This window comes from Prunus mume, linkage group LG5 (genome assembly GCF_029339155.1).
Source record: "Prunus mume cultivar Tortuosa linkage group LG5, ASM2933915v1, whole genome shotgun sequence".
Classification (NCBI taxonomy): Eukaryota; Viridiplantae; Streptophyta; class Magnoliopsida; order Rosales; family Rosaceae; genus Prunus; species Prunus mume.
This window is the reverse complement of record NC_142702.1, coordinates 22,970,968-22,996,616: the sequence shown is the minus strand read 5'-3', so window position 1 is coordinate 22,996,616 and position 25,649 is coordinate 22,970,968. Positions and strand designations below refer to the sequence as shown.

At 36.2% G+C, this 25,649-nt stretch overlaps 2 protein-coding genes across 4 annotated transcripts; one reads left to right on the top strand and one right to left on the bottom strand.

Moving 5' to 3' along the window:
• The first annotated feature begins 5,093 nt into the window (after positions 1-5,093).
• On the top strand, positions 5,094-11,331 carry LOC103332154 (CDPK-related kinase 3). 3 transcript variants are annotated; one of them, XR_016127152.1, is made up of 11 exons: positions 5,094-5,888; positions 7,119-7,249; positions 7,505-7,546; positions 7,627-7,735; positions 7,841-7,919; positions 8,501-8,797; positions 9,280-9,389; positions 10,109-10,216; positions 10,351-10,413; positions 10,695-10,842; positions 10,959-11,189. XR_016127152.1 is itself a non-coding variant. In XM_008234856.3 (11 exons), exons 1-11 carry the CDS (start codon positions 5,352-5,354, stop codon positions 11,094-11,096), a joined length of 1,782 nt encoding a protein of 593 aa, XP_008233078.2. In that variant the 5' UTR covers positions 5,094-5,351; the 3' UTR covers positions 11,097-11,331. The 3 variants fall into 3 exon arrangements, 2 of the variants coding, with proteins under 2 accessions (XP_008233078.2, XP_088908939.1); XM_008234856.3 differs by having other exon boundaries at positions 10,675-10,842; positions 10,959-11,331; XM_089052813.1 differs by lacking the exon at positions 10,959-11,189 and having other exon boundaries at positions 10,695-10,843.
• A 5,222-nt stretch (positions 11,332-16,553) lies between these two features.
• Positions 16,554-17,491, bottom strand: LOC103332155 (auxin-responsive protein SAUR32). The gene has a single exon (XM_008234858.3). The coding sequence runs from the start codon at positions 17,183-17,185 to the stop codon at positions 16,811-16,813; it is 375 nt and encodes a 124-aa protein (XP_008233080.1). The 5' UTR covers positions 17,186-17,491; the 3' UTR covers positions 16,554-16,810.
• Between the last annotated feature and the right edge of the window lie 8,158 nt (positions 17,492-25,649).

Sequence of the window (25,649 nt, the reverse complement as noted above, 5' to 3'; positions counted from 1 at the left end):
ACACTAAACCCACCATTTAACTAAAGGAGGCTAGTAACAAAACGGTGTGTTTCGTTTATAAGGGCACAGGCACTGAGACAAGCCAAGCATCATCTTCTTTGCTAGGCACACAGTGCCTCTTCTGCAACTTAGAAAACCTTATTAAAGGAGGCTCCACTACCTTACCCCTACCAAGCTCAGTGCGTTCGGTCTCGCCCGTGGAACAGAGCCATCATAGACTCGAGACAAGCTGGGACTTTCATCGAGCACCTGGTGTGCACACAAGAGGTCGCCGCAGCTGTCCAAGGGGTCGTTAGACCCTCTTGTCCCAACGTGCGTCTGCCTCTATCGTGACGTAGGCCTTTTGCTGCCATCTCCAATTGCTTGGATATGGAGATTCTACACCTGGCCAAGACCCCTAAGTGCACAAATGTAGGTTTGGTCTCGGTCTCCCAACGCTCATTTGCCTCATCCATCTTATCTCAGACACTTTTGCATAAGCTTTACAGCCCAATTTCCCACGACTGAAAAGCCCTATTTCTCAAAAAAAGCGTAGAAATAGGTCTGATGATGTTGACGATGACCACGAGAAAATATATTTGAAGCGTGAGAGGTAAAAGGGAGTTGACAATACCCCTCATAAAATTAGGGATTTAACGATTTTTTTAACAAACAGACTATTTAAGAGCACCTATATTAACGTTAGGGACCATGAGTGATACAAAAAAACTTTAAAGATGCAATCTGATGGTTTCGCAAATGTCAGGGACGTTTTGTGATAATAAGCTCAAATTCTTTGATTCTGTCAAATTCAATCTGCAATCTCCTGGTATTTGCTTTTTTCATCTTATTCTCTCTTATTTTTTTTGTTTTTTTGTCATTATTTTTGTGATTTGGGATTTTCGTGCTGATCTCATATTGTTGTTTGGGTGTAAATAGGATTTGGTTTTGGGAAATGTGGGTGTCGTTTTGGTCTTGTTAAAGCTCACAATATGGGGTTGATTTGTTTGTTTTATGGGTACTAACCTCTCTGCACGCGCTTCCTTGCCTACGATAGGCTTTTTATAAAAAAAAAATTAAAATTTATTTTAGAATTAAAAAAGATAATGGGTAGTTGCGTTCCATAAAAATAGGATTCATTATCTGAATTTTCTTTTAATTTTAATTTTTTTAATATAAAAAAGTGTGAATTTACCATATTATCCTCATTTAATTAATAATTTTAATTCTTAATGTTTGAATTAACCAATGATATTTTCTGATATTTTGAATGTTTCACCATTCTCTGCCTTTTGCTGTATATATATAGGTTCATGTTGTGTTTGTGTGGTGTGCCATGGCTATTCATGATATGAGGTTGATTTCTTCTTTCGAAAATGTTCAGATTTTCTTGTGGTGAATCTTTCAAGTTTCATAGCTTCATACAATCGATGTTTTCTTTTGTTCAATTTAACTTCTTTTTCCCCTTATGTTTTGCCATTATGTTTTCCAAAATTTCCAAAATTATTACGTTATCTAGTCTAGTCCAAAGTAGGTATAACATCAACACAACATACTCAAAGTCTGGTCCAGTCTCAACCAATCCAATCGAATATACAAAGCTAAATCCAATCATGTCCTATATGGGCCATCAAACGAGGCATTAGTGTGCTCCCAAGTGGTTCTAGGTTCAATCCCTTATGGTATCCTTGTGTATGAATTCCCCCATCTCCTACCTAACTTTGACAACAATAAAAATTGAATTGAACCAACTCAAATTATGTATTTATTTAAGCATTTGGCAATTTTTTTTATTGATCCTCACCATTTACTATTATTTTTATCCAACACATTGATATATAGCATTTAATATCAAAATATAACATCTTTAAATCATTTGAATTAGAAGTTATTTTTCTTTCAAATTTCTCCATATTCAAAATTTCCCTATTTATTGTTAAATTTATGGCACCTTTGACATGCATAAAGCAATATGGAAAATCGCTTAATTGTTTTTTAAACGAAATAACCAACCACTTCTTTTAATCAAACCAAACCGAATGAGTTGGGGAAGCCAACCTTGATTCATTGTGGGGTGATTTTTTATTTTTGGCAGCCTTAAAGCCTTTTGCTTCTATACATACCAACCTCTTTTCCTGCCCAGGCACTAGGCCTTTTGAATTCAACGAAATTAGTTGTGAGGTAAGGGTTCATGGTTTCGAGTTGTAACTTGTAATAGTATTAATATATGTTATCTTAAGTTATCTTCGGTTCGAATCTTTATAACACCTTGGTAATATGTCTGTATGAGAAATCCCCCCTCTTCCTATTAGATTAGACTATCACTTGTATTGAAATATATATATATATATATATATATATATTTTATCAATATATATAAAACATACATCTCTTCTTTTGGTCGAATCACATATAACTCTTTTGTTTTTTTTTTTTGGTCAAATCACATGGTACTCTTTATTTGGTCAAATCACATACGTACTCAAGACTTTCAATAAAGTATATTTTTTCAACGGGGTCTAGCCTAATAGCCTAATAGAAAATGACTTTAATTTGCAGACTAATGGTCTCAAGTTCGAACCTCATTAAGCGATAATCTAAATTACAAGGGGAGGCTCTATCCCTCACTTTTTTATGTCCTCTTTTGTATCCATATATATATATATATATATACACAATACTATTGACGTAATTAAATGTATTATGTAGTTAGTATTTTACAACATCCACGATATCCCTCTAACTTCTAAGTCATGTGGTCGGACATCGTATTAAAATTTAAAGGCATTGTAGTTATCCTGAGTTGTTGATTGATAGAATAAGTCAACGTGACCCATGGCAATGCTTCCTAAATATATAAAATTGTTGATTATTTGAAATTATGGTCTTCATTTTTCTAAGATATAACAGAAACAAAATTTTGGAAGTAATTGACTTTTTCTTTATCCATGTAAAATACATGTAGGTCGGAGGAGTCTCAGCTCGAGGGTTCATTTGGGACTTTCAGAATCTCAAGGTCGACCCTAATTTCAAAAAATGTATGCAATATGTGATTGGTTGTTGTGAATTTTGTTGTTTTTGTTTGAAAATGTACTTTTGGGAAGCGTAATGCAGTTAGTAAATCATGTAGATACCTAATATATTCTCATATTGGAGTCTAATTATATAATACAGCCACAAGGGTAGGTTTTCTAATGACATTACTAAAGCTATTTGCTTGTGCTCTGATTATTTGTTGGCTTGTGGTTTTGAACCTCCAAGGTCTTCTCATGGTGTACTCAATGGCGTTTTGGATAAAGTAGTTGGTCTAAAAACACTGTCCTTTTGTGTATAAGCCTTTGGAGCAAGTCAAATAATTTGATGCAATAAGAGGGTTGTTCATCCCATCACCACAAGTTTTACTTAACGTCTTCTTAGACAAAGATATTGCGGCCAGTGGGAGTAAGTGGAAAGTTGACATGTTCATGTTTTGCAACCCTTATTCTAATTGTTTGAGTTATACAACAAGGATAATTATGCCTAAGAGAATCTTTATCTGTCTCACCACTCTAATTCAATGAATCTAGTCTCAACATTTATAAGTTCATCAAACAACGATCAAGATTCTCATTCACTTTAATTGAAATGGTCCAGTTCAGTCCAACCCACAAAACATTACCTAAAAATAAAACTTGTGATTCAACCAAAATATAATACGAGTTTCTTTAGAATTCGACAATATTTGTAGTTCATAACAAAAGTAAGGCCTATTTTAGTTTATAACAATACTTGAGTTTCATTTTTGTAGCAAGGCCTATTTTAGTGCACAATACAGAACTCAGTTACTGGTTATTTATGACTTCAACTACTTCTTAACATGAAAAATAAACCGCAAGAAGCAAAGCAATACAAAGACAACTTATTCTTATTTCACTAATCAAATGTCCACATTTATTTATACCAAACTCTCCTACTTATGAGATTTGAACTAATAGCCTTATCTAACAAAATAAAGACTCAATACCACTAATAAAATGACTTTGATTTAATATAGATTAAAAACAACATGGGGTTTATATGGGTTTATTTTAAATTTAAATTTAAGATGATAGGAATTTTATTTTGGTCAATGGGATTATAGGATTTGACAAACCCGAAAGAATCAGAAGTTGAAGAAGAAATATAAATATAATCACAAGGACACCAGTGCCATTTTCTCAATAATTTAATTAACCTGACTATAACTAGTATTGTAAACAAATTGTTGGATTGTAATTTTCAAGACCCTAACAAATCTGGGTTCGAGCCTGAAATTTCTGATCTACAAATCTAGATCCTTTTCAACTGGGTTAGGCCGGTTTGCAATTTTCATTACATTAAACTTGCTTAATTATCCCTTTTTTTTCCTCGCCTCTAGAGCTACCGCATAATTATCTCTACACTCTACAGTGATGTACTCTAATGAAGTTAATCAAAGTCAACTAACTGAAGGCGGTGATCAACGGCAGAAAAAGGGGCACAGCGCATTCACATTTCTTCCGTCTCCCACCGGATCGCCACCTATTTCGAACCTTCGGACCAGGCTGTGCATGTTCGTCAGCTCTGACTCACTCAAATCCGCTTCCAAATTTTTTATCCCCTGCTACGCACACCTTGAACGACAATTCTCCTAGATACCTCACTAGCCTGCCACCTGTCAAAACGGGGTAAATTTAATCACCCACCATCATTAACTAGTCAAAGCTGAGCAGGTCCATTAAAAACACCGTACACCAAACCGCACAGAATATTTCTCATCTCTTTCCCGAAAAGCCCTTTTTGAATTTAAATATTACAAAAAAGGCAAACAAAGAAGCAAGAGACAAAATCAAAAGGAATTGCACACAGAAGCACAAGGAGTGAGAAAACTAGCGTACATTGTAGAGCACGTAGAACGTATACTAGCATGCTAAATCCAACCGTTCATTCTCAAATGCTTCGTCTAGGGGAAGCAATCATTTTCAAACTCTGATTTTGACCATCCATGTGTTATTATTCAAATCTGTCGGTCCAGAATCTGTCGAAGATTTCGTTTCTTTGTATTAAGGCGAGTAGCTTATAATCTCTCATCACTTGGCTCCTTGTGTCTCAACAGAGAAGGCCCCTACTCATTCTGTCTCAGTCCCTCGCTTCCTTTCTTCCTTTCTCTCTCTCTTTCTCTCCTGACTCAAATTCTCTTTCATTCTCTTGGTTTATCGTTTTCTCGCCGTAGATCTCAAATTTCTCATTTTCTCATTTTCTCATTTTGTCGTCTCTCGCCGGCGAGAGTCGACTCAGATTCGACACGGGCCGTCAGATGTGCGGACTTTGACTTGGGCTCGTGATCCGATACACCGCCGGAGTGAGCTTCGACGATGGGCCAGTGCTACGGCAAGACTATTCCGACGACTGAAAATGAGCCGAACGCAACCACCGTAACCACCATCACAACCTCCGTGCACCAACCTCAGAGTACGCCGCAGAACGGCGTCGTCAGCGTGAAAAACACGCCGGCCCGGTCGTCGAACCCTAGCCCTTGGCCGAGCCCCTACCCGCACGGCGTATCGGCTAGCCCCTTGCCAGCGGGAGTATCGCCGTCACCGGCGAGGTCGTCGACTCCGGGGAGGTTTTTCCGGCGGAGGTTTGCGCCTCCTTCTCCGGCGAAGCATATAAAGGCGTCTCTAGCCAAGCGGTTCGGTAAGCCCAAGGAGAGCCCGATTCCCGAGGAGCACGGAGTTGAACCGGAACAGTTGCTGGACAAGAGTTTCGGGTATGGGAAGAATTTTGGAGCTAAGTATGAGCTAGGGAAGGAGGTGGGGCGAGGGCATTTTGGTCATACTTGCTCTGGTAAAGGCAAGAAGGGCGAGCTCAAGGACCAGCCTGTGGCTGTTAAGATCATTTCCAAAGCCAAGGTACAATCGAGCTATGCTATTAATTGTATATTCCTTTCATTGGTTTTTAAGTAATTGTTGTTTATGAAATGCAAATCCTGTTTATATATAAATTATGGTATAGTGGGAACTTAATGTGTTATCTTTATGTAGAAGATATTCCATTATTATCATGTCGAAACTGTAGTGGGAAACGTATAGGGATTGGAATGGCTCTGTCTTAAGGGAACCACTTTTGAGTTCATATCAGGTGGTGTCAATTGCGATTTAATAAGAAATGGAAAAGAAACGAAATAGCTGTGGAAATGTAATGCATGGAGAAGAAGAAAAGAACCATATAAAATGCATATATAGAGAAACCACATTGATGGTAATTCTTCTGGTTAAACAGAATTTATGAACTAGATACTGAATATTAATTTCTTACTGAAGAAGAAAAGATAAGGGCTGATCTGTTTGCAGTATCCCACAATGATGTGGGATATGCAGCATGAAGATGATGTGTTCAGCTCGAACGTCCTTAGAATCTTACGTTGCGTTTTTCACTGCGTCCACGTTGCCATCTCTGCAGAATTTAGCTAACGTGTCATTGTGCCCTTTTTGCATCAATGCATGATAATTATCGTTCTGTAATGATTACGTAATCATCGAAGTCCCCAAACTAGGTACGCGTCAGTTTTGTTCAAAATCGTAATTATTCGATTTCCCATCTTCCATGTATCTTAACTATTGTAATCAATGAATAAGAACTGTTTAAGTTTCTGAAATGAGTAGTCAAAAGTACATTTGGTTCTTCCTCAATGTCATACATCCTAGGTCTTGAATGAAGTGTCATACATCGAAGGTCTTGCATGCATTATGAGCGTAAACTGTTTTTACTTTTCAAATTTAGTTATTTGCATCTAACTCTCCTCAGAACACAACTTGCCCTTTCATTTACCCAGATATCTACTTACATATGTCAAAATTGGTAATTTATAATTGGGATAGTATTATGATCTATTACAATGTCAGAAGCTGCAATTTACAGCTGGAAATGTATCTAGTCTACAATCTGTATGGGAGTGCTTTTGGGGAAGTATGATAACACCTGTGTACAAGTGATTTGGACAATTGTCATCCTTCCTCATATTCCTTTTCCTTTTTCTGTAGGTCTCAAATTTCTTTAACTGTAATGGTGTGAAACTTTGCAAATATCGATTACCCAATCTAAATGCATAGTATTTATTTCTTACCAAATTCATTTGGCAGATGACGACAGCAATATCAATTGAAGATGTTCGTAGAGAGGTGAAGATATTGAAAGCTCTATCTGGGCATAAGCATCTTGTAAAATTTTATGATGCATGTGAAGACGCCAATAATGTTTACATAGTCATGGAGTATGTATACCTTGTTTTCTATTCATCCTTTTTATTTGGAGGGTCAGGCGTTCTTTATGTTATCTATGTTTTGTAATGTTGACTAATACTTTCCTTTTAAATATTATTTATTTAAGTGAAAATAGTCAGTTAGGTTGGTGTTGCATACATGATTGTTGAATGATGAAGTATATAAATTTTCTGGTTGAGGCATCATATGCCATATTTCTCCTGCTCTTTGGGTATGACATATGTGGATTTGTGTTCTCTTACCAGATTGTGTGAAGGTGGGGAACTTCTTGACAGAATTTTATCTAGGTATTTTCTTGGCCAGTATTTAATTATTAGTCATTTCATTGCATAGCTGAATTGTGTTGAAAAACTCACCTTAATTGCAGAGGTGGAAGATATGCGGAGGAAGATGCAAAACATATAGTTGTGCAGATCTTAAGTGTTGTTGCATTTTGTCATCTTCAAGGCGTTGTGCACCGTGACTTAAAGCCAGAGGTTTCGATTTTCAACCTATATGTGCTTCAGTTAATTACAATCTCGTATCTGTTTCTACCTCCAGACTTAGTGCTAAATATATTCTCTCTCTTTCCTGCTTAACAGAATTTCCTTTTCGCTTCTAGAAGTGAAGATACTGATATGAAGCTTATTGATTTTGGTCTTTCTGACTTTATCAGACCAGGTAACTTTTGATGATCATTGCTACTCTCTCGTTAGTTGAAGTTGAATATTCTCCTTGATTTAATAAATATATTAGAGCTGCAGTTTCAAGGTACCACTTGGTTTATTTATTGTTTTCCTTTTCAAAGGGACAACATTCGGATTTTCCTGAGTATTTGATGTTTCAATTAAATGGAACATCGTGCCATGACTTGGCAGTCAATCTTAGACCGCATTTGATAAATTTGATGATAGTTATCAACTCAAGGTTAAACCTATGGATGACGTTACATTTGTGTCAAGTCCAATCCAATTCTATGCAACATGAATTATCTGATCTTACCTCTCTTGAAAAAATAAAGCATTTGTTTCGTTTTTCAAGCTTTTTTAAGACAAACTAAATTTGATTATTCGCACCAAAAAATGCCATAATATTATGAGAACAGCTGTGGACAACATGCTACATTTTCAATTGTCCAATTTCAATATACTTTTTGCCCCTTTGACCACTAGAGCTGTTTCGGACTTTATTCGTTGGTACTTACTAGATTATATGAGGAAACCTTTTCTTTATTATTAATCCGTTTATGCATATATGTACAGATGAAAGACTTAATGATATTGTTGGAAGTGCATACTATGTTGCACCTGAAGTCCTCCATAGATCTTATAGCCTTGAGGGAGATATATGGAGCATTGGTGTTATCACTTATATCCTGCTATGCGGAAGCCGACCTTTCTGGGCACGAACGGAATCTGGAATTTTCCGTGCAGTGCTAAGAGCTGATCCGAGTTTTGATGATTTACCCTGGCCTTCTATGTCTCTAGAGGCCAAGGACTTCGTAAGAAGGCTTTTGAATAAGGACTACAGGAAAAGAATGACTGCTGTCCAGGCTTTAGGTAAGCAAATTTCTTTCCATTGCTGTCTAAAGTACCTAAGAGATTAGCCAATTGGTGGAAATTTTAGATGATATGCTTTGCGCTTAATGATGCATGGGTGGTTTTATGTCTTTTCCTCCCACATTCCGAAAGAAAATAAAAATTATATTAGGGAGTGGGTGGGAGATTGCCATCTAGTCGGTCCATCATATTTGAACTAAATGTCCACCTATATTGTGTCATATGCTGAACTAGCTTTATTCATTCCTCTAAAAAAAGATGGTGATAGAATCATCCCAAACATCTCCAGCTACATAACTTTATTGATTGTTAGTTGCATGCCCCAAAATATTTATTTACAAATTACAAGCATGAGTGACATTAAACTGAATACTGTTTGCCAAATCAAAACTTGATTTTACTTTGGCATTCTTATTTGGAAGTGATGATAATTAATGTTTTCGATTTGATATTTAAAGCTAATAATCACTCATAATTGGCAGCTCACCCATGGCTGCGAAATGATAGTCGTCCCCTTCCTTTAGATATATTGATCTACAAATTGGTCAAATCATATCTCCATGCTACGCCCTTCAAACGTGCAACACTTAAGGTATTATTATCATTTCCAAATATGGTTCTTGCTACCTTCACCCGTTGCATTTTTCACTTTAATAGATTTTGGATATCATCTGATTATTAGTAGTATATTTAACTTAGTCGTCTCTGCTCTTGAATGCCAAAACTTCTACTTTTGGTTTTTACTCAATGATTAATTCCTGTTAGAGTAATTTTACATTTTTATTTATTATGATAATGCAGAATGTATCTTCAACTTTTTCATGATAATCTTTGATTACACGAAGGAAGATATTGCCCATGTAATCAATGTTTAGTTTTATTAAATTCCCCTATTCCTTTCCATTGTTTGGTTCCTATTTCTAAATGGAAGAGAAAAGAAAAGGGAAAAATTCTAGTTTTGTCTCTTAAACTCTCTCTATAAAGTAGGCAATATTTGGAGACTGTTGGCTCATAGAAACAAAATTGGCAAAATTCTAATTTCCTCTCATTTTCTCCATGTAGCTAAATCCAAGTAAATTACGTGACTTTTTATCCCCTTTTGTCTTCTTTTTCCTTTTTTATTTCCTGTGTCTAAGGTTGTGTGATTATTAATGTGCCATATCTTTTACTTTTCACGGGGCAAGTATGAAAAATCATTTTCAACTGTATGCCACTAGATTAATGTCTATTATATTGCAACAAGCAAGGATTGAGATTCCTTTGTGATGGATATCAAAATTGTGTTTCTGTTTTTTCATGTTGTAATGGCAGTCTCTTTCGAAAGCCCTGACAGAGGATGAGCTGATATATCTTAGAGCCCAATTCATGCTTTTGGAACCAGATAACGATGAACGTGTCTCTCTTCTTAATTTCAAAACGGTTATTTCCTACTCCTAATGCTTTTAATTTGACTGTACAAGCGAGATATATTTTGAAGAGGGACTTGTGTTTTTCCTTTTGTTCTTTTTATTTGTAAAAAAGTCATTTTATGCTTAGAAGATTGAATTTTGCAGGCTCTTCAAAGAAATTCAACTGAGGCGATGAGGGAGTCGAGGGTTCTTGATATACTAAATGCTGTAAGTCATTTCTGTTTTTGAGGTCATTTCAATTTAAGAAATGCAACAGAAGGTCACTTTCCTTTGGCCAAATTCTTACAAACTCTGCCTTTCCCTATAAACAAAAAACGATTGTCTTTCTAATATGAGTTTTTGGTTGGCCGCCTATCCTAGATCTTCCCATTTTCAAGAAGATTCTGGGCTTGATCTTTTCTTTCTTTGTTTATATATTATTCTGAATTCAGTAGCAGTTTCTCAATTCCATGCTGTATTTGACTTCAGATGGAGCCCCTTGCTTATAGAGCGATGGACTTCGAAGAATTTTGTGCAGCCGCAATCAGTACGCATCAATTGGAGGCCCTTGAAGGTTGGGAGCAGATAGCCTCTACCGCTTTTGAGCATTTTGAACGCGAGGGTAACCGAGTCATATCGATCGAAGAATTGGCCAGAGTATGTCCAATTCTACCTCTCTCATTGTCATGGAAGTCCTTCTATGTTTTTTTTCTGCAGCTGAGTTCTGTTGCATTTCTGATTTGATCTCAATCGCATTTACCCTGTCACTGCAGGAATTAAATCTTGGCCCTTCTGCCTACTCTGTCCTCAGAGATTGGATCAGAAACGCAGATGGAAAGCTTAGTTTCCTTGGATATACAAAATTTTTGCATGGTGTGACGGTCCGCAGCTCCAACACCAGACACCATTAGTTTTATTCATTTTTTTTTTTTCTTTTCTTTCTTCTATTTCTTTTTAGCCTTTCGACATATAGTTTCTTATTAGATTCATGGGTTTTCAGATGATTTGTGGGAATTTTATTTTTTGTTTCCTTTTGGGGGGGTGGGGTAAAGAAAAATGTGTATAAATGAACATGTTAGTCAAGCCAGTTGGGAATTTCGAGCCAATATTTTTTTGGAAAAAAGTTGATGAGTTTCTCCTTGCTCATTCCCTCAGTTTGCAGATAGTTGACAATTGACCCATTAAAGAAAACCCAAATGGCAGATTATAAGCCTGCTAATTGGTTATAAAACGAAGATTTAATATATGATTTTTGCAGAGGATGTATATTCTGGTCTCCTTTTTTAAGCGTGCATTGCATTTGGTCCAACCGTGTCATCAATTCAATCATGTTGATTCATTTTACTAATATTTCATGTGCAGCAGCTTGTGGATGACTTTTTACGTCTTTTTATACGTGTCTATCTGCTCGACTTTTAAATTAGACATTCAATTTTTTTTATTTTTTAGTAAATACTACGAGTGTTCCCACACTGGAGAAGCTGCTGGCTGCGCATGCTAGTTGACCTTTGCATTGCAACTTTGCAAGCAATAGTTGAAGTTTTATTATCTCAGGGGTCGGTGTTAGGAGAAGTCTTAGAAAATTTGGAAGCTTGGCAGTTAGGGGAACTAAATAAAGCTGTGTTTGACCCAACCACAGCCACCACCTAACGATTTAAATAAAGTTTAATTAATGTTAATAAAGACCAAAAGAATACTAAAATAACCCTAATCTAAGACTCAACTAGAAATCTTATGACTTTGGTGGTGATGGTGTTGCTTTCGGTGGAGCTGGTGCCGGTGTTGCCTTTGGTGGCGATGGTGCTGGCGTGGCCTTCCTTGTTCGAGCACTGTTGCTTCAACAACATCTGGAAGAAGTGGTTGTTGAACTGGCTGAACACAGTAGACGCACAATCATCATCAGCTTCTACAATGGCCTTACAGCAATCTTCCCCAATGGCAACCTTCCGTATCCAAAAAGATACGAGAATCTCACGGTAGCACGTTCCTGGAGCAGTGCGGTAAGCTCCAATGCACTTTTGAAGCTTGCTAGGGTCAGGGTGTCACCATGGCGAGGGTAATGCAGGAGCTTTGGCATCAGAAGCAGCAAAACTTTGTGTCAAAGCTAAAGAAAAGAGAAAGTAGAGCACAAGAGCTCCTCTCTTCATCATCATCTTTGGTTTGCTAAATCAGAAACTCAAGTGAAGGATATGAGTGATTGAGTCAGTGAGTGAGAGATTGTGCAGTTTGTGGAAGTATCCAAATCGATCATTTCCAGCAAAAGATTGCAGTTAATTAAGTGAAGATTAATTTGAGCTTTAGGAGCAAATCGTCAATCATAGTTGAAATGAAAGTCTAAGTTTAGATAGAATTCTTAAGTTGTTTATTTATTTATTTATGCTAAAGGTAATCTTTTGTGGATTATTATCGATTCAACTGTCATTAACACGAGCAAGAAAACTACTTAGCTATGGGTAATTAAGGAAGCAAAAAAAAAAAAAAAAAAAGAAAAAAAGAAACACTCAACTCCAAAGACATGCTAATCCAAACGGACCCCTACTCATCAAAGACTCTCATGTATATATTTATATATAACATTAAAAAATTAATCATTGAGCATAACATTCTTGGTGGTTCATAAAAGATATCCTTAGTATATATTATAACTAATAGCATCTGAAAAGGTCGAAACTGCATTTTTGTTTGGGTCTTCTATGGAACGACACAGGAACCAACAATGCAGAGTCTTAGCACCAACTGAAAAACTTGGCTAATTAAACCTACCGGACTCTCTCTCTCTCACTCTCTTTTAGCATAGTTAGTCTTTCACCGTCCACCACCTTACATGATAAAAGAGATAGACATGTTATTGTACACAATCAAGGATAATTCATATTCATTCTATTGACCTAATTTAAATACTATTCAAAAAAAAAAAAAAAAAAGTGGTATGGCTATATATTTCAAAATTACTGGTTTCTGAATACAAACAATTATTTTTTAACCAACGAAGCAATTTTGATCACGTCAATCGTTCAAGATATCTTAGTGAAAAATAAGTAATAAAAGTCGTTGATAACAGGATTTAGGTATATCAAGTCATGAATCATGAAGCAGTACTAGTATAAGATCATGAGCAAATAACTAAACAGAATTAATTTTTATTAAGAATATTAAAATATTTAACTTAAGAGCATCCACAATGGGCTCCCTAAACCACCTCCTTAGACAAATTTTAGGGAGGAATGATAAAAATACAACTCCAATCACGCTCTCTATCCACCTCCTAAAATAGGGAGTCCTCTAAGAGCTCCTAAATTTGAGGAGAGAGAAAAGACTCCTAGTGACTCCCTATAATTTAATGCTACTTTATTTAATGAGTATTTCAAACTTTTATTTAATGTTAACCATTTTTAATTTTATTTTTTAATAGAGATGGACCAATCAAAAAAGAGTTATAGCTTTTATAACTCTCCAAATTAGGGAGTATGGTTGGAGTTGAAATTTTTTAGAGAGCTCCTAAAATAGCTTTCTTATATTCTTAGCCAAATTTTAGCTAAAAATTATAGAGTATCATTGTGGATGCTCTAAGAAAACTATTTTAGGAGTTCTCTAAAAAATTTCAACTCCAACCATACTCCATAATTTGGAGAGTCATAAATGCTATAACTCTTTTTTGATTGGTCCATCTTTATTAAAAAATAAAATAAAAAAGGTTAGCATTAAATAAAGGTTTGAAATACTCATTAAATAAAGCAGCATTAAATTATAGGGAGCCACTAGGAGTCCTTTCTCTCTCCTCAGATTTAGGAGCTCCTAGAAGACTTCCAATTTTAGGAGGTGAATAGGGAGCGTGGTTGGAGTTGCATTTTTACCATTCCTCCATAAAATTTGTCTAAGGAGGTAGTTTAGGGAGCCCATTGTGGATGCTCTTATATTCTTAGCCAAATTTTAGCTAAGAAATAGAGAGCATCATTGTGGATGCTCTAAACATGCCACAGTGGAGAATACTAGCTACACCTGAGTGATTGTTTACTCCTAGGGCAAAAAACTAACTAAAAAGTAAAAAAGAGCACTTACTATTTTGACTAATTTTGTACTCAAAGAAAGCCTAATCTAAGACTCAACTAGACATCTTATGCTTTTGGAGGTGATGGGGGTTGCCTCTGGTGGTGCCGGTGCCGATGATCCTCCTTTGTTTGAGCAATGCTCCTTCAACAAAAGCTGGAAGAAAGGGTTGTTGAACCTGCCGAACACAGCTGAGGAACAATCTCCATCAAGTTGTGTAATGGCCTTGCAACAATCTTCTTGAATGGCGGCTTTTCGGGTCCAGAACGACACACAGACCTCACGGTAACAAGTTCCAGCAGCAGCACGGTAATCTCCCATGCACTTTATAAGCTTAGGGTCAGGGTGCCACCATGAAGTAGGCTGGGGTGGGTGGTGATGGAGATTTGGCATCATCAGTAGCCATGCATTGTGTCAAAGCTAAACCCAAAAGAAGGAAAAACACAGCAACTCCACTCTTCACCATCTTTGCAAATTAAATCTCAGAAACTCAAGTGATGATTGTGAAGTTTGTGGGAGTATACATATAGGCATATCAAACCAGTTAGATTATCACCCGATAATTTGAATTAGAATAATCCTTTTGAGTGAAGATTAGTATGAGTTTCTTTATCTTTTGGAAAATTAAAGGATTATCAAAGTATAATTCTTTGTGCGATATATAGATACCTTTTTTCTTTTGGGTGAAACGAGTATATAGGTACTTATCAGCACTGTCAATGCAAAACGATTTACTGAATTCGCCACATTGCATTACTGTACATGGCACACGAGTTTGATATCCATCACTGCACGTTAGAGTAGTTTAGAATATCGCATTGTTTAGAAAACAAAAACATTTAGAATTTTATTCCAAAACTATGCGATAAACATAGTTTAACTATAGGTCTATGTTATTGCAAACACATTCCGTACGTACAGATTGTAAAAATCAATCGGGTGAGGTAAAGTCCTAAACTTGTTAAGAGACATACATACAAATCTTAATCAGTTAAATTAATAAATAATAAGTTGGATAATGCATTGTTAATTTGAAAATATATTATCAGTTCAGCTACTGTCATTATCACTAACATAACAAAACTATTTAATATAAAAACAAAAAACAAAAACACGAAAGACATGCTAACTTCAACAGACCCCTACCCATCGAGCATGCTTATGCAACACACTTGTATATATATTTATTTTATTCTATTTATTATTTACATATTACACGTAGCCATTAATTAATTAATTAATTTGGAATCTGACAACTGAAAACCCCACAGAGGCCTTGATTGCATGCTTTATGCCTTTCATTAACTTCCAAGCTGTGCCATAATTTTGGTGCTAATTGAATTAAATTAAATTAATGACCCTATAACAATTAATACCATCTGAAAAAGGTCGAAACTGATTTTGTTTGGCTCCTCTGTTGAACGACACAGGGACTAAACATGCAAAGAGCCTTGGCATCTACAGACAAAGTTTGACTCAAATTAAACGTGGATGTCATGCACCAACAGCCCTCTCTCCCTCTCTCCCTCTTTCCCTCTCTCTGGATTGTTCTTAGTATACACTTGAGTCTTTCCAGACTGACTCAATTTAATGCGGTCCAATCCATACAATAATTAACAACGTCACTTCATCGAATACTTGGAAGTTTGTAGCTCGAGTGCTGAATCCGAGGTGTTAAGTTCGATTCTTCCCTATCTTAATATCACTTGTATGAAAAACAAGTTACTTAAAAGTTTGGAACCAAATTTTTTTTATTTAAATTTAGTTTTAAAAAATGAAAAGGAAATGGGAAGTGATATACACTCACAATTCCAAAGAGTTTTCAGTGATGTGATGAGCAGTGTGCAGCACAGAGAGAATGGTCCACACTCTATGTTCCATTATGGCCCATCACTACTAGTGTTTCCAGTTTCCATAGAAGTCTGTTGGGGATATCTCAGTCATTCATATAATATCTCAAAAAATAAATTATTTCTATTTATTGAAACTCCTCAATATGAACTGTATATTGCCTACCTCTTAAATAAGAAAGGAACTGAGAAATTTCAGATATTGCTGCCTTTTCCATTTGCTTATTTCCTTTTTTAAATACCACTTTCTTGGTAAAGAGAAGTTTCTATCAAATATAGCTATAATGATATAATGTTGAGATTGAGAGAGATACAATTGCCATAGCAATTTATGGCTTAAAGCAATGGCCTTGAGCATTTGACCCTACCATCCTTTGGCCTTGTCAATTCTCTCCCTCTCAAAGTTGTACCAATGATACCCTTATCACAAAGAAAACCCAAAAAATAAAAAATAAAAATGCTAATATAGAATAAAGAGGAGAAAGGGAAAAGTATTATATATAAAAGAAAAGAGAAAAGCATTTTGATTTTCTCTTTATCATCATTTTGATTCCTAACAATAACAAAGTGACTACAATTGCAAGCCACATTCATCTTTATCTTTTTTTCATCATCATCACATCATCTTTGCCATCATCTTCCAACTAACAAGGACCAACAAACAAAAACTATGGAAAAAAAAAAAGACTCCAAATTTACAGGGAAAAGCCACAATCTTTGATTGATAATCAAACCCTAAAGCACCCAACAACATGATGGTGGTGGTGGTGGTGAGGGTGGTGGAGGGACTTCTCCCTATCAATCATGCCTTGGACGTACCTAAACTCCTCCACGTGGCAAGGGATGGTGATGGTGCCCTTCTGATCAAAGCCATACTCTTCCTCAGCCTCCTTCAAGAGCTGAATGAAGAGTGGGTGATTGAAGTAAATCACAGGCACCACAAATCTCTGCTGCTCTTCACCCTGGCCCACCTTGATTGCCAAGCACCCTTTTGGAACATCTCTGATCCCTTGTTTCTTCCCACCATGATGACTATGGTGATGATGGTGAAGGTGAGGCAGGTGCAGATGGAAATTTCTTAGGCTCTTCTCTCCACTGCCCATATCTGAAAAGAAACCAGCAAACAAAGGCAATAAAAGATGGAAAACAAAAACAAACCTAACCCTAGTCCCCTTTTGATCTTCTCCTAGAAAATCTTAGAAGAAAACGAAGGAAAACGGCCAAGGATCTGAGGCAGCTATGGCTTGCTTGAAAAGGGTTAGAGAAGAGTAACTCAGAGACCTTGGTACGTTGGTCATCGTTGATAAACTACACTCCTAGTGCAAAACGCATACCAACCAGAAAATAAATGAGATATATAACAAGAGAGAGAGAGAGAGAGTGTGTGTGTGTGTGTGTGAGTTAGAGAGAGAGAGAGAGAGAGAGAGAGAGACAAGCCAGCCCAAGAATAATCAAGTGGGCTTTTATTTGGTGTGCAACCAGGGGGTTTCGTAATTTTCAATCAAAGTGGGCTTCTTTGACCCTTGATTGATGATCAATTGACGATGATATCATCCTCATCTTTGAGAACAATCAGATAAGAAAGTGGGGAGTTGTAACGTATGTGACATGGGGTTTCTAGTCCTTCACACAAGTTGGTTTGGTTGGCGTTTGATTTATAAGGGACCTAGATTCTTTGCTTATCATATGATTCTAAATTATGTTACGGATGATACAAACGATTTTGGAAAAGAAGGGATTTGAATAAAGGATGTTAGAATTTTTATGTTATAACTGTTTTGTGTTTATTTTTCTTGTTTACGGACACTTACATAAAAGAAAATTATGTAAATTTCACATTATAATATCTGAAAATTTAGGAATTATATTTATTAGTAGTAGCTGATCACATTCATTCTCTTTCATATTTTGATTTCCCCAATTCATAATTTTTTCATACACGTCATTTGATTTAACACTGAAGAGATGAATAAAAAACTACACCAATAATAGTTAGGCAGAAGTAACCAAAATTGTTCTGTTGTGATTTGATTTTAGAAAGGAGAGGAATAATTCGGATATTGTGTGAGGAGTTAAAACACGTAGACAGTGAGTGGAAGAAGGCAGAGACACGTGGGTGGGTGGAGTTAGGGTTTTGAAGCACCCAAGTAGAAACCGACAGTGAGGGGTGTCGTCTACAGGAAGGCAAATTCTGGGAACATCCAATGGCAGCTCTCGAACATGTCCATGTTGACGTATACATATGTTCAAGGACACACACAGGACACAACACAAAACCCTCTCATAGGAAATCTACTTCCAATAACTGGTCGAATAATAAAATCGGGGACAAGAATGACAAAAACTGGTCGTCCTCTCTTTCGGCTCTAAAAAATATATACCTATTTTTTTTGTTTTCTCCAGTAGGCCCCAACCTTTCTTTGGTTTAGAATTAGATGTATGCATATGTGTTGCTGGACTTCACTTTCCATGGAGTGTGTGTGTGTGCTGTATACCGCATAATATTATATATGGTCCTCACTCTTTTCTCCAGTTGGTTCCACCCTTCAAACAGCCTACAGAAGTCTTACCAGGCAATACTCATAAGTCGTCTCCACAACCTGGTTCAATTCAAAATTTAGAAGAAGAAGATATATTTTTTTTATGAATTTACAACGATTAAGATCTAGGTAAGCCAAGATGTTTTATTATTGGAAAATCCATTACATATGATCTTCGGCTAAGACATCATGTATGATATCAAGAGGATTCCCATACCACATCAACGCCTCATATCAAATTTCAGCCAATCGAACTAGTCTGTGGGCCACCACATTAGTCACCATGTAAGCCAAGAGTTAACGAGTAATTAATGAATTATACACTCTTTTACTATGTTTGATCAAAAGTAAAACACTCTTTTACCATGACAAGAACTTTAGATATTTTTTTGTGGTTGTCTCATCAAGTGCATGTCAAGATATATACTCCTCCCTACATGCCAAAATTCTTCATTCTTGAATATTTCAACGCTAAGCTCTCACAATATTTTCGGAACAAAAGAAAGTAGTACTGAAAAGGAAAAATGATTCATGAGAAATACTCACAAATCTCTGTTAGAATATTTCTAAGAATATGAGGGCGTGGATCAATTATTAATTCTTTTTCTAAGAGAGTTACAGTTTTTCCAATAAAATGATTCAGGAGAAATACTCACAAATCTCTGTTAGAACCTAAGACCACAGTAGGGAGGGGAATTTCTCACACAACCTGCCAAAGTTTCTTAAGGGATTGAGCTTGAGACCACTAGTCTGTAAATCAAGACCCTTTTACACTAGACTATATCGAATTTAAAAAGTCACAAAATATGCTACCCACTTAAAGCATTTTTTTCTTTTCTTTTCTTTTCTGTATAAATTGTATCCACTAAGTTATACACAAGTCAATTAGCATTAAAAGAACCATACAATTCTATATATATATAAAAAACACTAAATTAATTATATATATATATATATAATATGTACCAAATTATTAAAAAGTGTCGTAGAACTACCCACTAAGTTATGTTCTTCCAACTTATATACAATTACATACTATACATGATTATGTTTGTTAAACTAAATGAGCAAGGAGACATATAAAATATATGGTATAGATTAGCAAGATGCAAAGTCAAGAAAGTGGGGATGGAAGAAATAAATAAAAAAAACCAGCCAAAGTGGGGGAGTGAGCCATCAGATTCAGTGTTGCTTTTTTGAAGAAAGCAAAAGAGAAAAGAAGATGTAATTGACATGTTATTCTCCATTTTATTGCTGGAGTGGGGGAGGTTGCTTTGTCTCTGAATATCTTTCGTGAAACATAATTTCCTTTGACCCTCAAATAATTATTATATTGTATCACAGAGGTCAATGCATTGAAGCAGGCAGCTTATACATGGATCTGTTCCATTTCCACCTGCTGGCATTACTACTAGCTAGCTACCTAGTGGAGAATCGGTCTTCTCTAATTTGAACCAACCAAATTATCTTTGGAGCCAAACGCAGAAATATTGTTGCCAACAATAATTACATTATTATTTGGACCTTGCATTGCCCTACAAGCCCAAACTTTGCTTGACCCATTTGTCTGAGCCTAAAGGTTTAGTTTGAGCTCGATCCGTGGAGTTTTGGGACTTGTTGGGTCCAATTGGAAATCCCACTTATTAACAAATGAATATTAATTTGGCAAAGGCATTTAGTGTTTGATTAATCAATAAGACATTCATTTGAAACCCAATAGATGGAAAAAATAAAAATAAAATAATAATAAAAAGAAACAAAGAAGAAGATTAGAAAAAAGGATGTTATGGTTGAAGTGTGTGAAACAAGTGTGCGACCTACCTCATGCTATTGGAAAAACATGCTTTAAAAATGAAGATTTTGTTGTCTAGGTAGGAGGCCAAAATGAAGATGACAGCATAAATTAAGCTCTTGCTAATAGCTGAATTTTAACGTACATGAGGGTGGTATCATAGTGGAAAAGTAGGCCAAACTCTTTCCCTCCCTCTAAGTGCACTAGGATTTGATTCACGTAGAAAACAATCCTAAGACAACACAATACAGTTTGCAACCAGTACTGATTTGGCTAATGAATCTTTGGTGGGTGTTAGAGCATTGATTTACCCCTCATTTCCACAGCAATAGTTTTTACTTCCGCCTTACGTACTCTTTTGTAAAGGAAGTAAACTAAAAATAAAGAACTTATGGATATTTTCATTTGTATATGAAATCTACCTGGCCAAATCAAGCCATTGATCGATCATCACAATATCAAACCCGAAAAGAAACACCAACTAGTGTTTAGTTTAGTGGTAGTTGTCTCTACATAACTGGAGGAGGTCTTAGAGTCGACTAACATGAATACATTGATGATATGGTTGTCTCCACTCGATTTGATCAAGGACTCAGATTAATATAAATCATTCAAAGTGATTGTATCTTAGATTAATGTATTTCTTCCCAGTAAGCATATGCCCTCCTCACTTCCTACTGAAGCACTACTACCCTGTGAGTCTGCAGTGACAAGCATTTCTGCTCCCTTTAATTTGTACTACTTGATTTTGATCTCACTTCAATATAAAGTTGAGTGGCTTAACAAAAAAAAAAGAGCCTAGATAGATGAAGGGAAATCAACAGATGAAAACTCAACAAGAATTAATGAAACAAATTAATGAAATCTCAGCAGCTGCAAGCACAAAGCACAATTCTTATTAGTCAATCCTGCCAATTAATGAGGGAATAAGTTCAAAGTGGAACCAAATTAAGTTGCCTTGGATCCTACAGTAGTCTACTATAGGCTTCAAACCATTGTACAGTGCCTAAGTATGGAGCTATAAGGAAAGGAGGTCCACAACTTTCCATCTGCTAGGACCAAGTAGCTCAAATTTCCCATGCATCTATCTAACAGCTATAGCTAGCTAGCTACAAGAACAATTATCCAAAGTCCTCCTCAAAAGGTTTAAATTAAATTAATTAATAGAGTCTTTGTCAAGTGGGAACAATCACACCAATTATTCATTGAAAGTTGTGGCCATGCACAAAAAGCTTTTCTTGGAGTTCACCATTCATGACCAAAGCTATCTTTCTTCTCTCTATCTCTATCTCTTTCTCTTTCTCTCTCTTCCTCTTTCTCTTTCTGTGTGTGTGGAAAATTATGGGCACAAACAAAGCAATAAAGTTTTTACTTTTATGTTTGCAAAGGTCAAAAAGATTCAATTTCCCAAAAGGAACTTTTGTATATTAACAACAATGAATTAAAGAGGGGTTAAAGAAGAGGAGGACAAAAGCACGAGGTGAAAACAAAAAACATGAGTGCCCACATCTTCCAATTTAAACAAGGAAATTAGATTTAATTACCACATTAGTGAAAAAATCAAAGCGCAAGGGGGAAGAGTTTGATTGCTAGCAAATGAGATTTCTTCCTTGATTCCAAACCAGCTGCTTTTCGTACATTGACTTTTCTTGCAATCAGGGTTATGTGACATGGAAAATAATAGTGTGAAAAAACTAGAAAGAGACAAGAAGACCACTTGTATGTATATAATATCAAGCAATATCTGAAGATGAATGTGCTGATCTAAATGTGTGTGTGTGTGTGTGTGGGCTTGAGAGAGACAGAAAGAGAGCTTACATTAATTAGAATAAGGAATGTTAATTACTGTAAGTTCTTAGAGGCCAAGACAACACTTGTTCGAAAACCTTGTTATCAAAACTAAGAAGGAAATTAAAGAATGTAGATAACAAAAAACACTAGAATAATTGAGAAGAAATTGAACTCTGGGATTAATCAGTAGCCTTGCAGAATACATGTATAGTTTGTAAAGAAGGGAGATAACGCCAATGGGTTCCCACTATAGTGGTGGTGGCATGATGGCACCCAGTCCGAACTCCAATGTAACAAAAAATAAATAAATAAATAAGGGAGAGACATCAAAACACTAGATTACATGGACTTCAAGAAGAAATTGAACTCTGGGATTGTACAAAGGGAATTCTTAAACTCTTAAGCTTAAGAAAGTTCTAAGAAGAACTTGATCAAATTAGTAGTTTGTAACTTGTTTGGGGCATCTAGATTACCTCCACAGTGCTCCTTGTTCTTGTCTAGCATATGCATTTTCAATACCTTTAGTTTTCAGCAATGGCTGTGTTCTAAGGCCCTTGACTCTGAGCTAGCTAGCGTACAGTCAGTCAAATAAAACCATAATGAAGGGACAAAAAGTCAGGAGGGGAAAAGACAATGTGAGTGACTAAAAGCTTTGAGAATCACAAAGCCTTTCACAGCAAATCAAAGATGAACAAGATTAGGGTTTCAATAGGTATATCCACTGAGAAGATACCAAAGGAAAGGCAAGTGACCAGGCTTCCTTTTGGACAACCAGACACACACGCTTTCCCAAAGTTATAGTTGTCCTTTGGGCTGCAATGTACATGTCATATGCTCATCACATTTTGAAAGAAGCAAAGTTCAAGTTATAAAGGGATGTCAGCAAGGACATTATCATCAAGACCAAAAGAAAGGTAACTCTGAAGCATCATGGCATATAAACAAAAGTAACAGGAATATAATTAACTGATCTGCAAAATAATGAAATACAGCAATCATATATACATATATATGCATCTTTAAACATTATTATTAATCAACACTCTGAGAAAAGGATTACTGACTGAGAGCAATAGAAAACTGTTGACAAATGAAAATAGGCATTTTAAACAATGTCAGAAAGGGTGTCACTTCCTTGCTTGTTCTCCTAAGCAAAGGCTTATGCTATTTTCTAAAAGATTCATTTAGATAATAGCCTAAATCTAGACCTACGAAACCCTAAGAGAGAGAGAGAGAGAGAGAGAGAGAGAGAGAGAGAGTTAGAACGTGAGAAAGAAGAGAGAATGTTTACCAAAGTTTAAATAGAAAGCCAAAAAAGCCAGATCTGAAAAATGGCAGAAACAGACAGATCAGATACTGGAAGGCATCATGAGGTAAATCTGGATAATGATGAAGCGGAAAAAGCGCTTAGAGCCTTAGACTGACAAAACAACATCATCATAATTTTATGATCATGAACAACGAAACAAATAAATGAAAAGGGAGAGCAATGATGAACCTTTTTATGCAGTCTATGAAACTGAAAAAGGGGCAAAAATAGTCAAATACTCCATCATTACACCAATCTGCACAAAACTAACAACCTTAATTGATCTAAAAACAAAAACCCATCATTTTAAACTGCCAATAAATAACCCCAGAAACAAAACAAAACAAAAAAAGAACCCAAAATAGCAAATCATCTAAAACATAAAAATAAAACAGAAGGCAAACCTCTAAGACTGTGAAGAATTAAGCCCTCTGCCGTGGAAAAACAACAGGTCAATGGAAGCCATAAATTGGGGGGAATGAAGCCTGGTCCGACGACACTAATTCACCAAAAGCCATATATATGTATACCTAGATATAAATATACAGGTTGATCTATAAGAAATACAGATCAAGGAAAAGTGTCCTCGAGCCAGACAACATTCCCCTCAAAAGCTAAAGCTTCACATATCTATCTATCCTCTTCTTCAAAATCCATGATTTTGACGATCATGTGTGTCTCTATATATATGTGGACTATGTGTGCTTTCTCTGATCTCTTTTATCTCTCTGTCCCCCAAGAGTCTCGCCTATCTTCAAGGGGGGTTAGAGAGAGAGAGAGAGAGAGAGAGAGAGAGGGGGATGAGAATGATGAATGTGAACGAATAATGATCATGGGGGGGTGTATGGTAACTATGGTATGGGGTTGAGGGGTGAGAGAGTTATAAACTTATAAATTTATAATAGCAAGAGTCATAAAGGCGATATAAGAAGACAAAAACATTGGTGCAGACTCGACCCTACCAGCTGTGTTCTCTCTCACTTCCAGAAATGACCACGACCCCATGCACCCTCTCTCTCTCTCTCTCTCTCTCTCTCTCTCTGTTTACTGTGTCTAGCCAGAGTCACGCACAGTCACAAATATTTAATTACATGAAAAAGAAAACATATATATATATATATATAGTATATCATTAGGGTTAGATTAGATGGATGAAACTGATACTATGTATATGGACCGTCCGATTTGGCAGATGACCGTTGATCGATGTAAACACCTCGTACAACCATTGACCATAAGAATTAGTACCCCAAAAAGTTAAAAACTCTCTCACACCATTTGATTTTGAGCATGATGCTTTGATTGTGTCATCGAACATAATAATAGTGAATAGTCTACTTAGACTTATAAGAATTCTGTGTGTACCCTAGAGATCAAAGACCCATCTTGGACCGTAGGATCCTATCATTGTACAATGATAAAAAAGTACACCAAAATAATAATAAAATTATTTATTTATTTATATATATACAGGAAAAAGGGAATCAAAACAAAGAGAGGGGCTATGAAGGGAGTCAGAGGAGTGGTTGGGTGATTGAGCTGCCCGATAATGGAAACCCCATTTAATACTTTTGTCACTTTTATGTGAAATCCATTAAATCTTTTATTTTGATGAAGTGAAAAATAAAGAAATAAGAGGGGCCCTCGGCTGGCGTGTCACTTTAGAGCTCAGGCTCAGGGCGAGGAATTCGAGGCGATGACCGACAGATGGGGCAGAGGCGTCCCCTTCTCTCATTTTCACTTTGCCTTTCGGGCATTTTTAGCCTTTTACCTTTCCAACCCCAAATTCCTCGGCGACTTTTCTGGGTCCATTCCCTTCCCTTCCCTTTCCCATTCCCCTTTCCCTTGCGAACGATCCCGTTTATCTATCTAGCTTACATTTTTTTACCTTTCTACTGTCACAATCAAAACCATTCAAACATTCAAGAGGAATTGAGAAGAGGGTTGTCAAACGAGTATATATTTACCTAGGGTTTTGAGGGGGTGGTAAATCAGAAGCATTGTATATATATATATATATATATATATATATTGTATTGATGAGATGGAATGATGGGTAGCTAGGTTAATTTATGAACCTTTTCTTCTGTCTTACTTGAGGCTGCCAAAAAGTACTGCGTGTTTGCAGCCAATAG

Excerpts from the sequence above, each read along its gene's own strand:
- LOC103332155 (XM_008234858.3), bottom strand. The coding sequence starts at position 17,185 with ATGGGCAGTGGAGAGAAGAGCCTAAGAAATTTCCATCTGCACCTGCCT.
- LOC103332154 (XM_008234856.3), top strand. The coding sequence starts at position 5,352 with ATGGGCCAGTGCTACGGCAAGACTATTCCGACGACTGAAAATGAGCCG. Across the intron at positions 7,920-8,500 it reads TTCTGACTTTATCAGACCAG|ATGAAAGACTTAATGATATT; the intron begins GTAACTTTTGAT and ends ATATATGTACAG. Across the intron at positions 10,217-10,350 it reads CTCTTCTTAATTTCAAAACG|GCTCTTCAAAGAAATTCAAC; the intron begins GTTATTTCCTAC and ends TGAATTTTGCAG.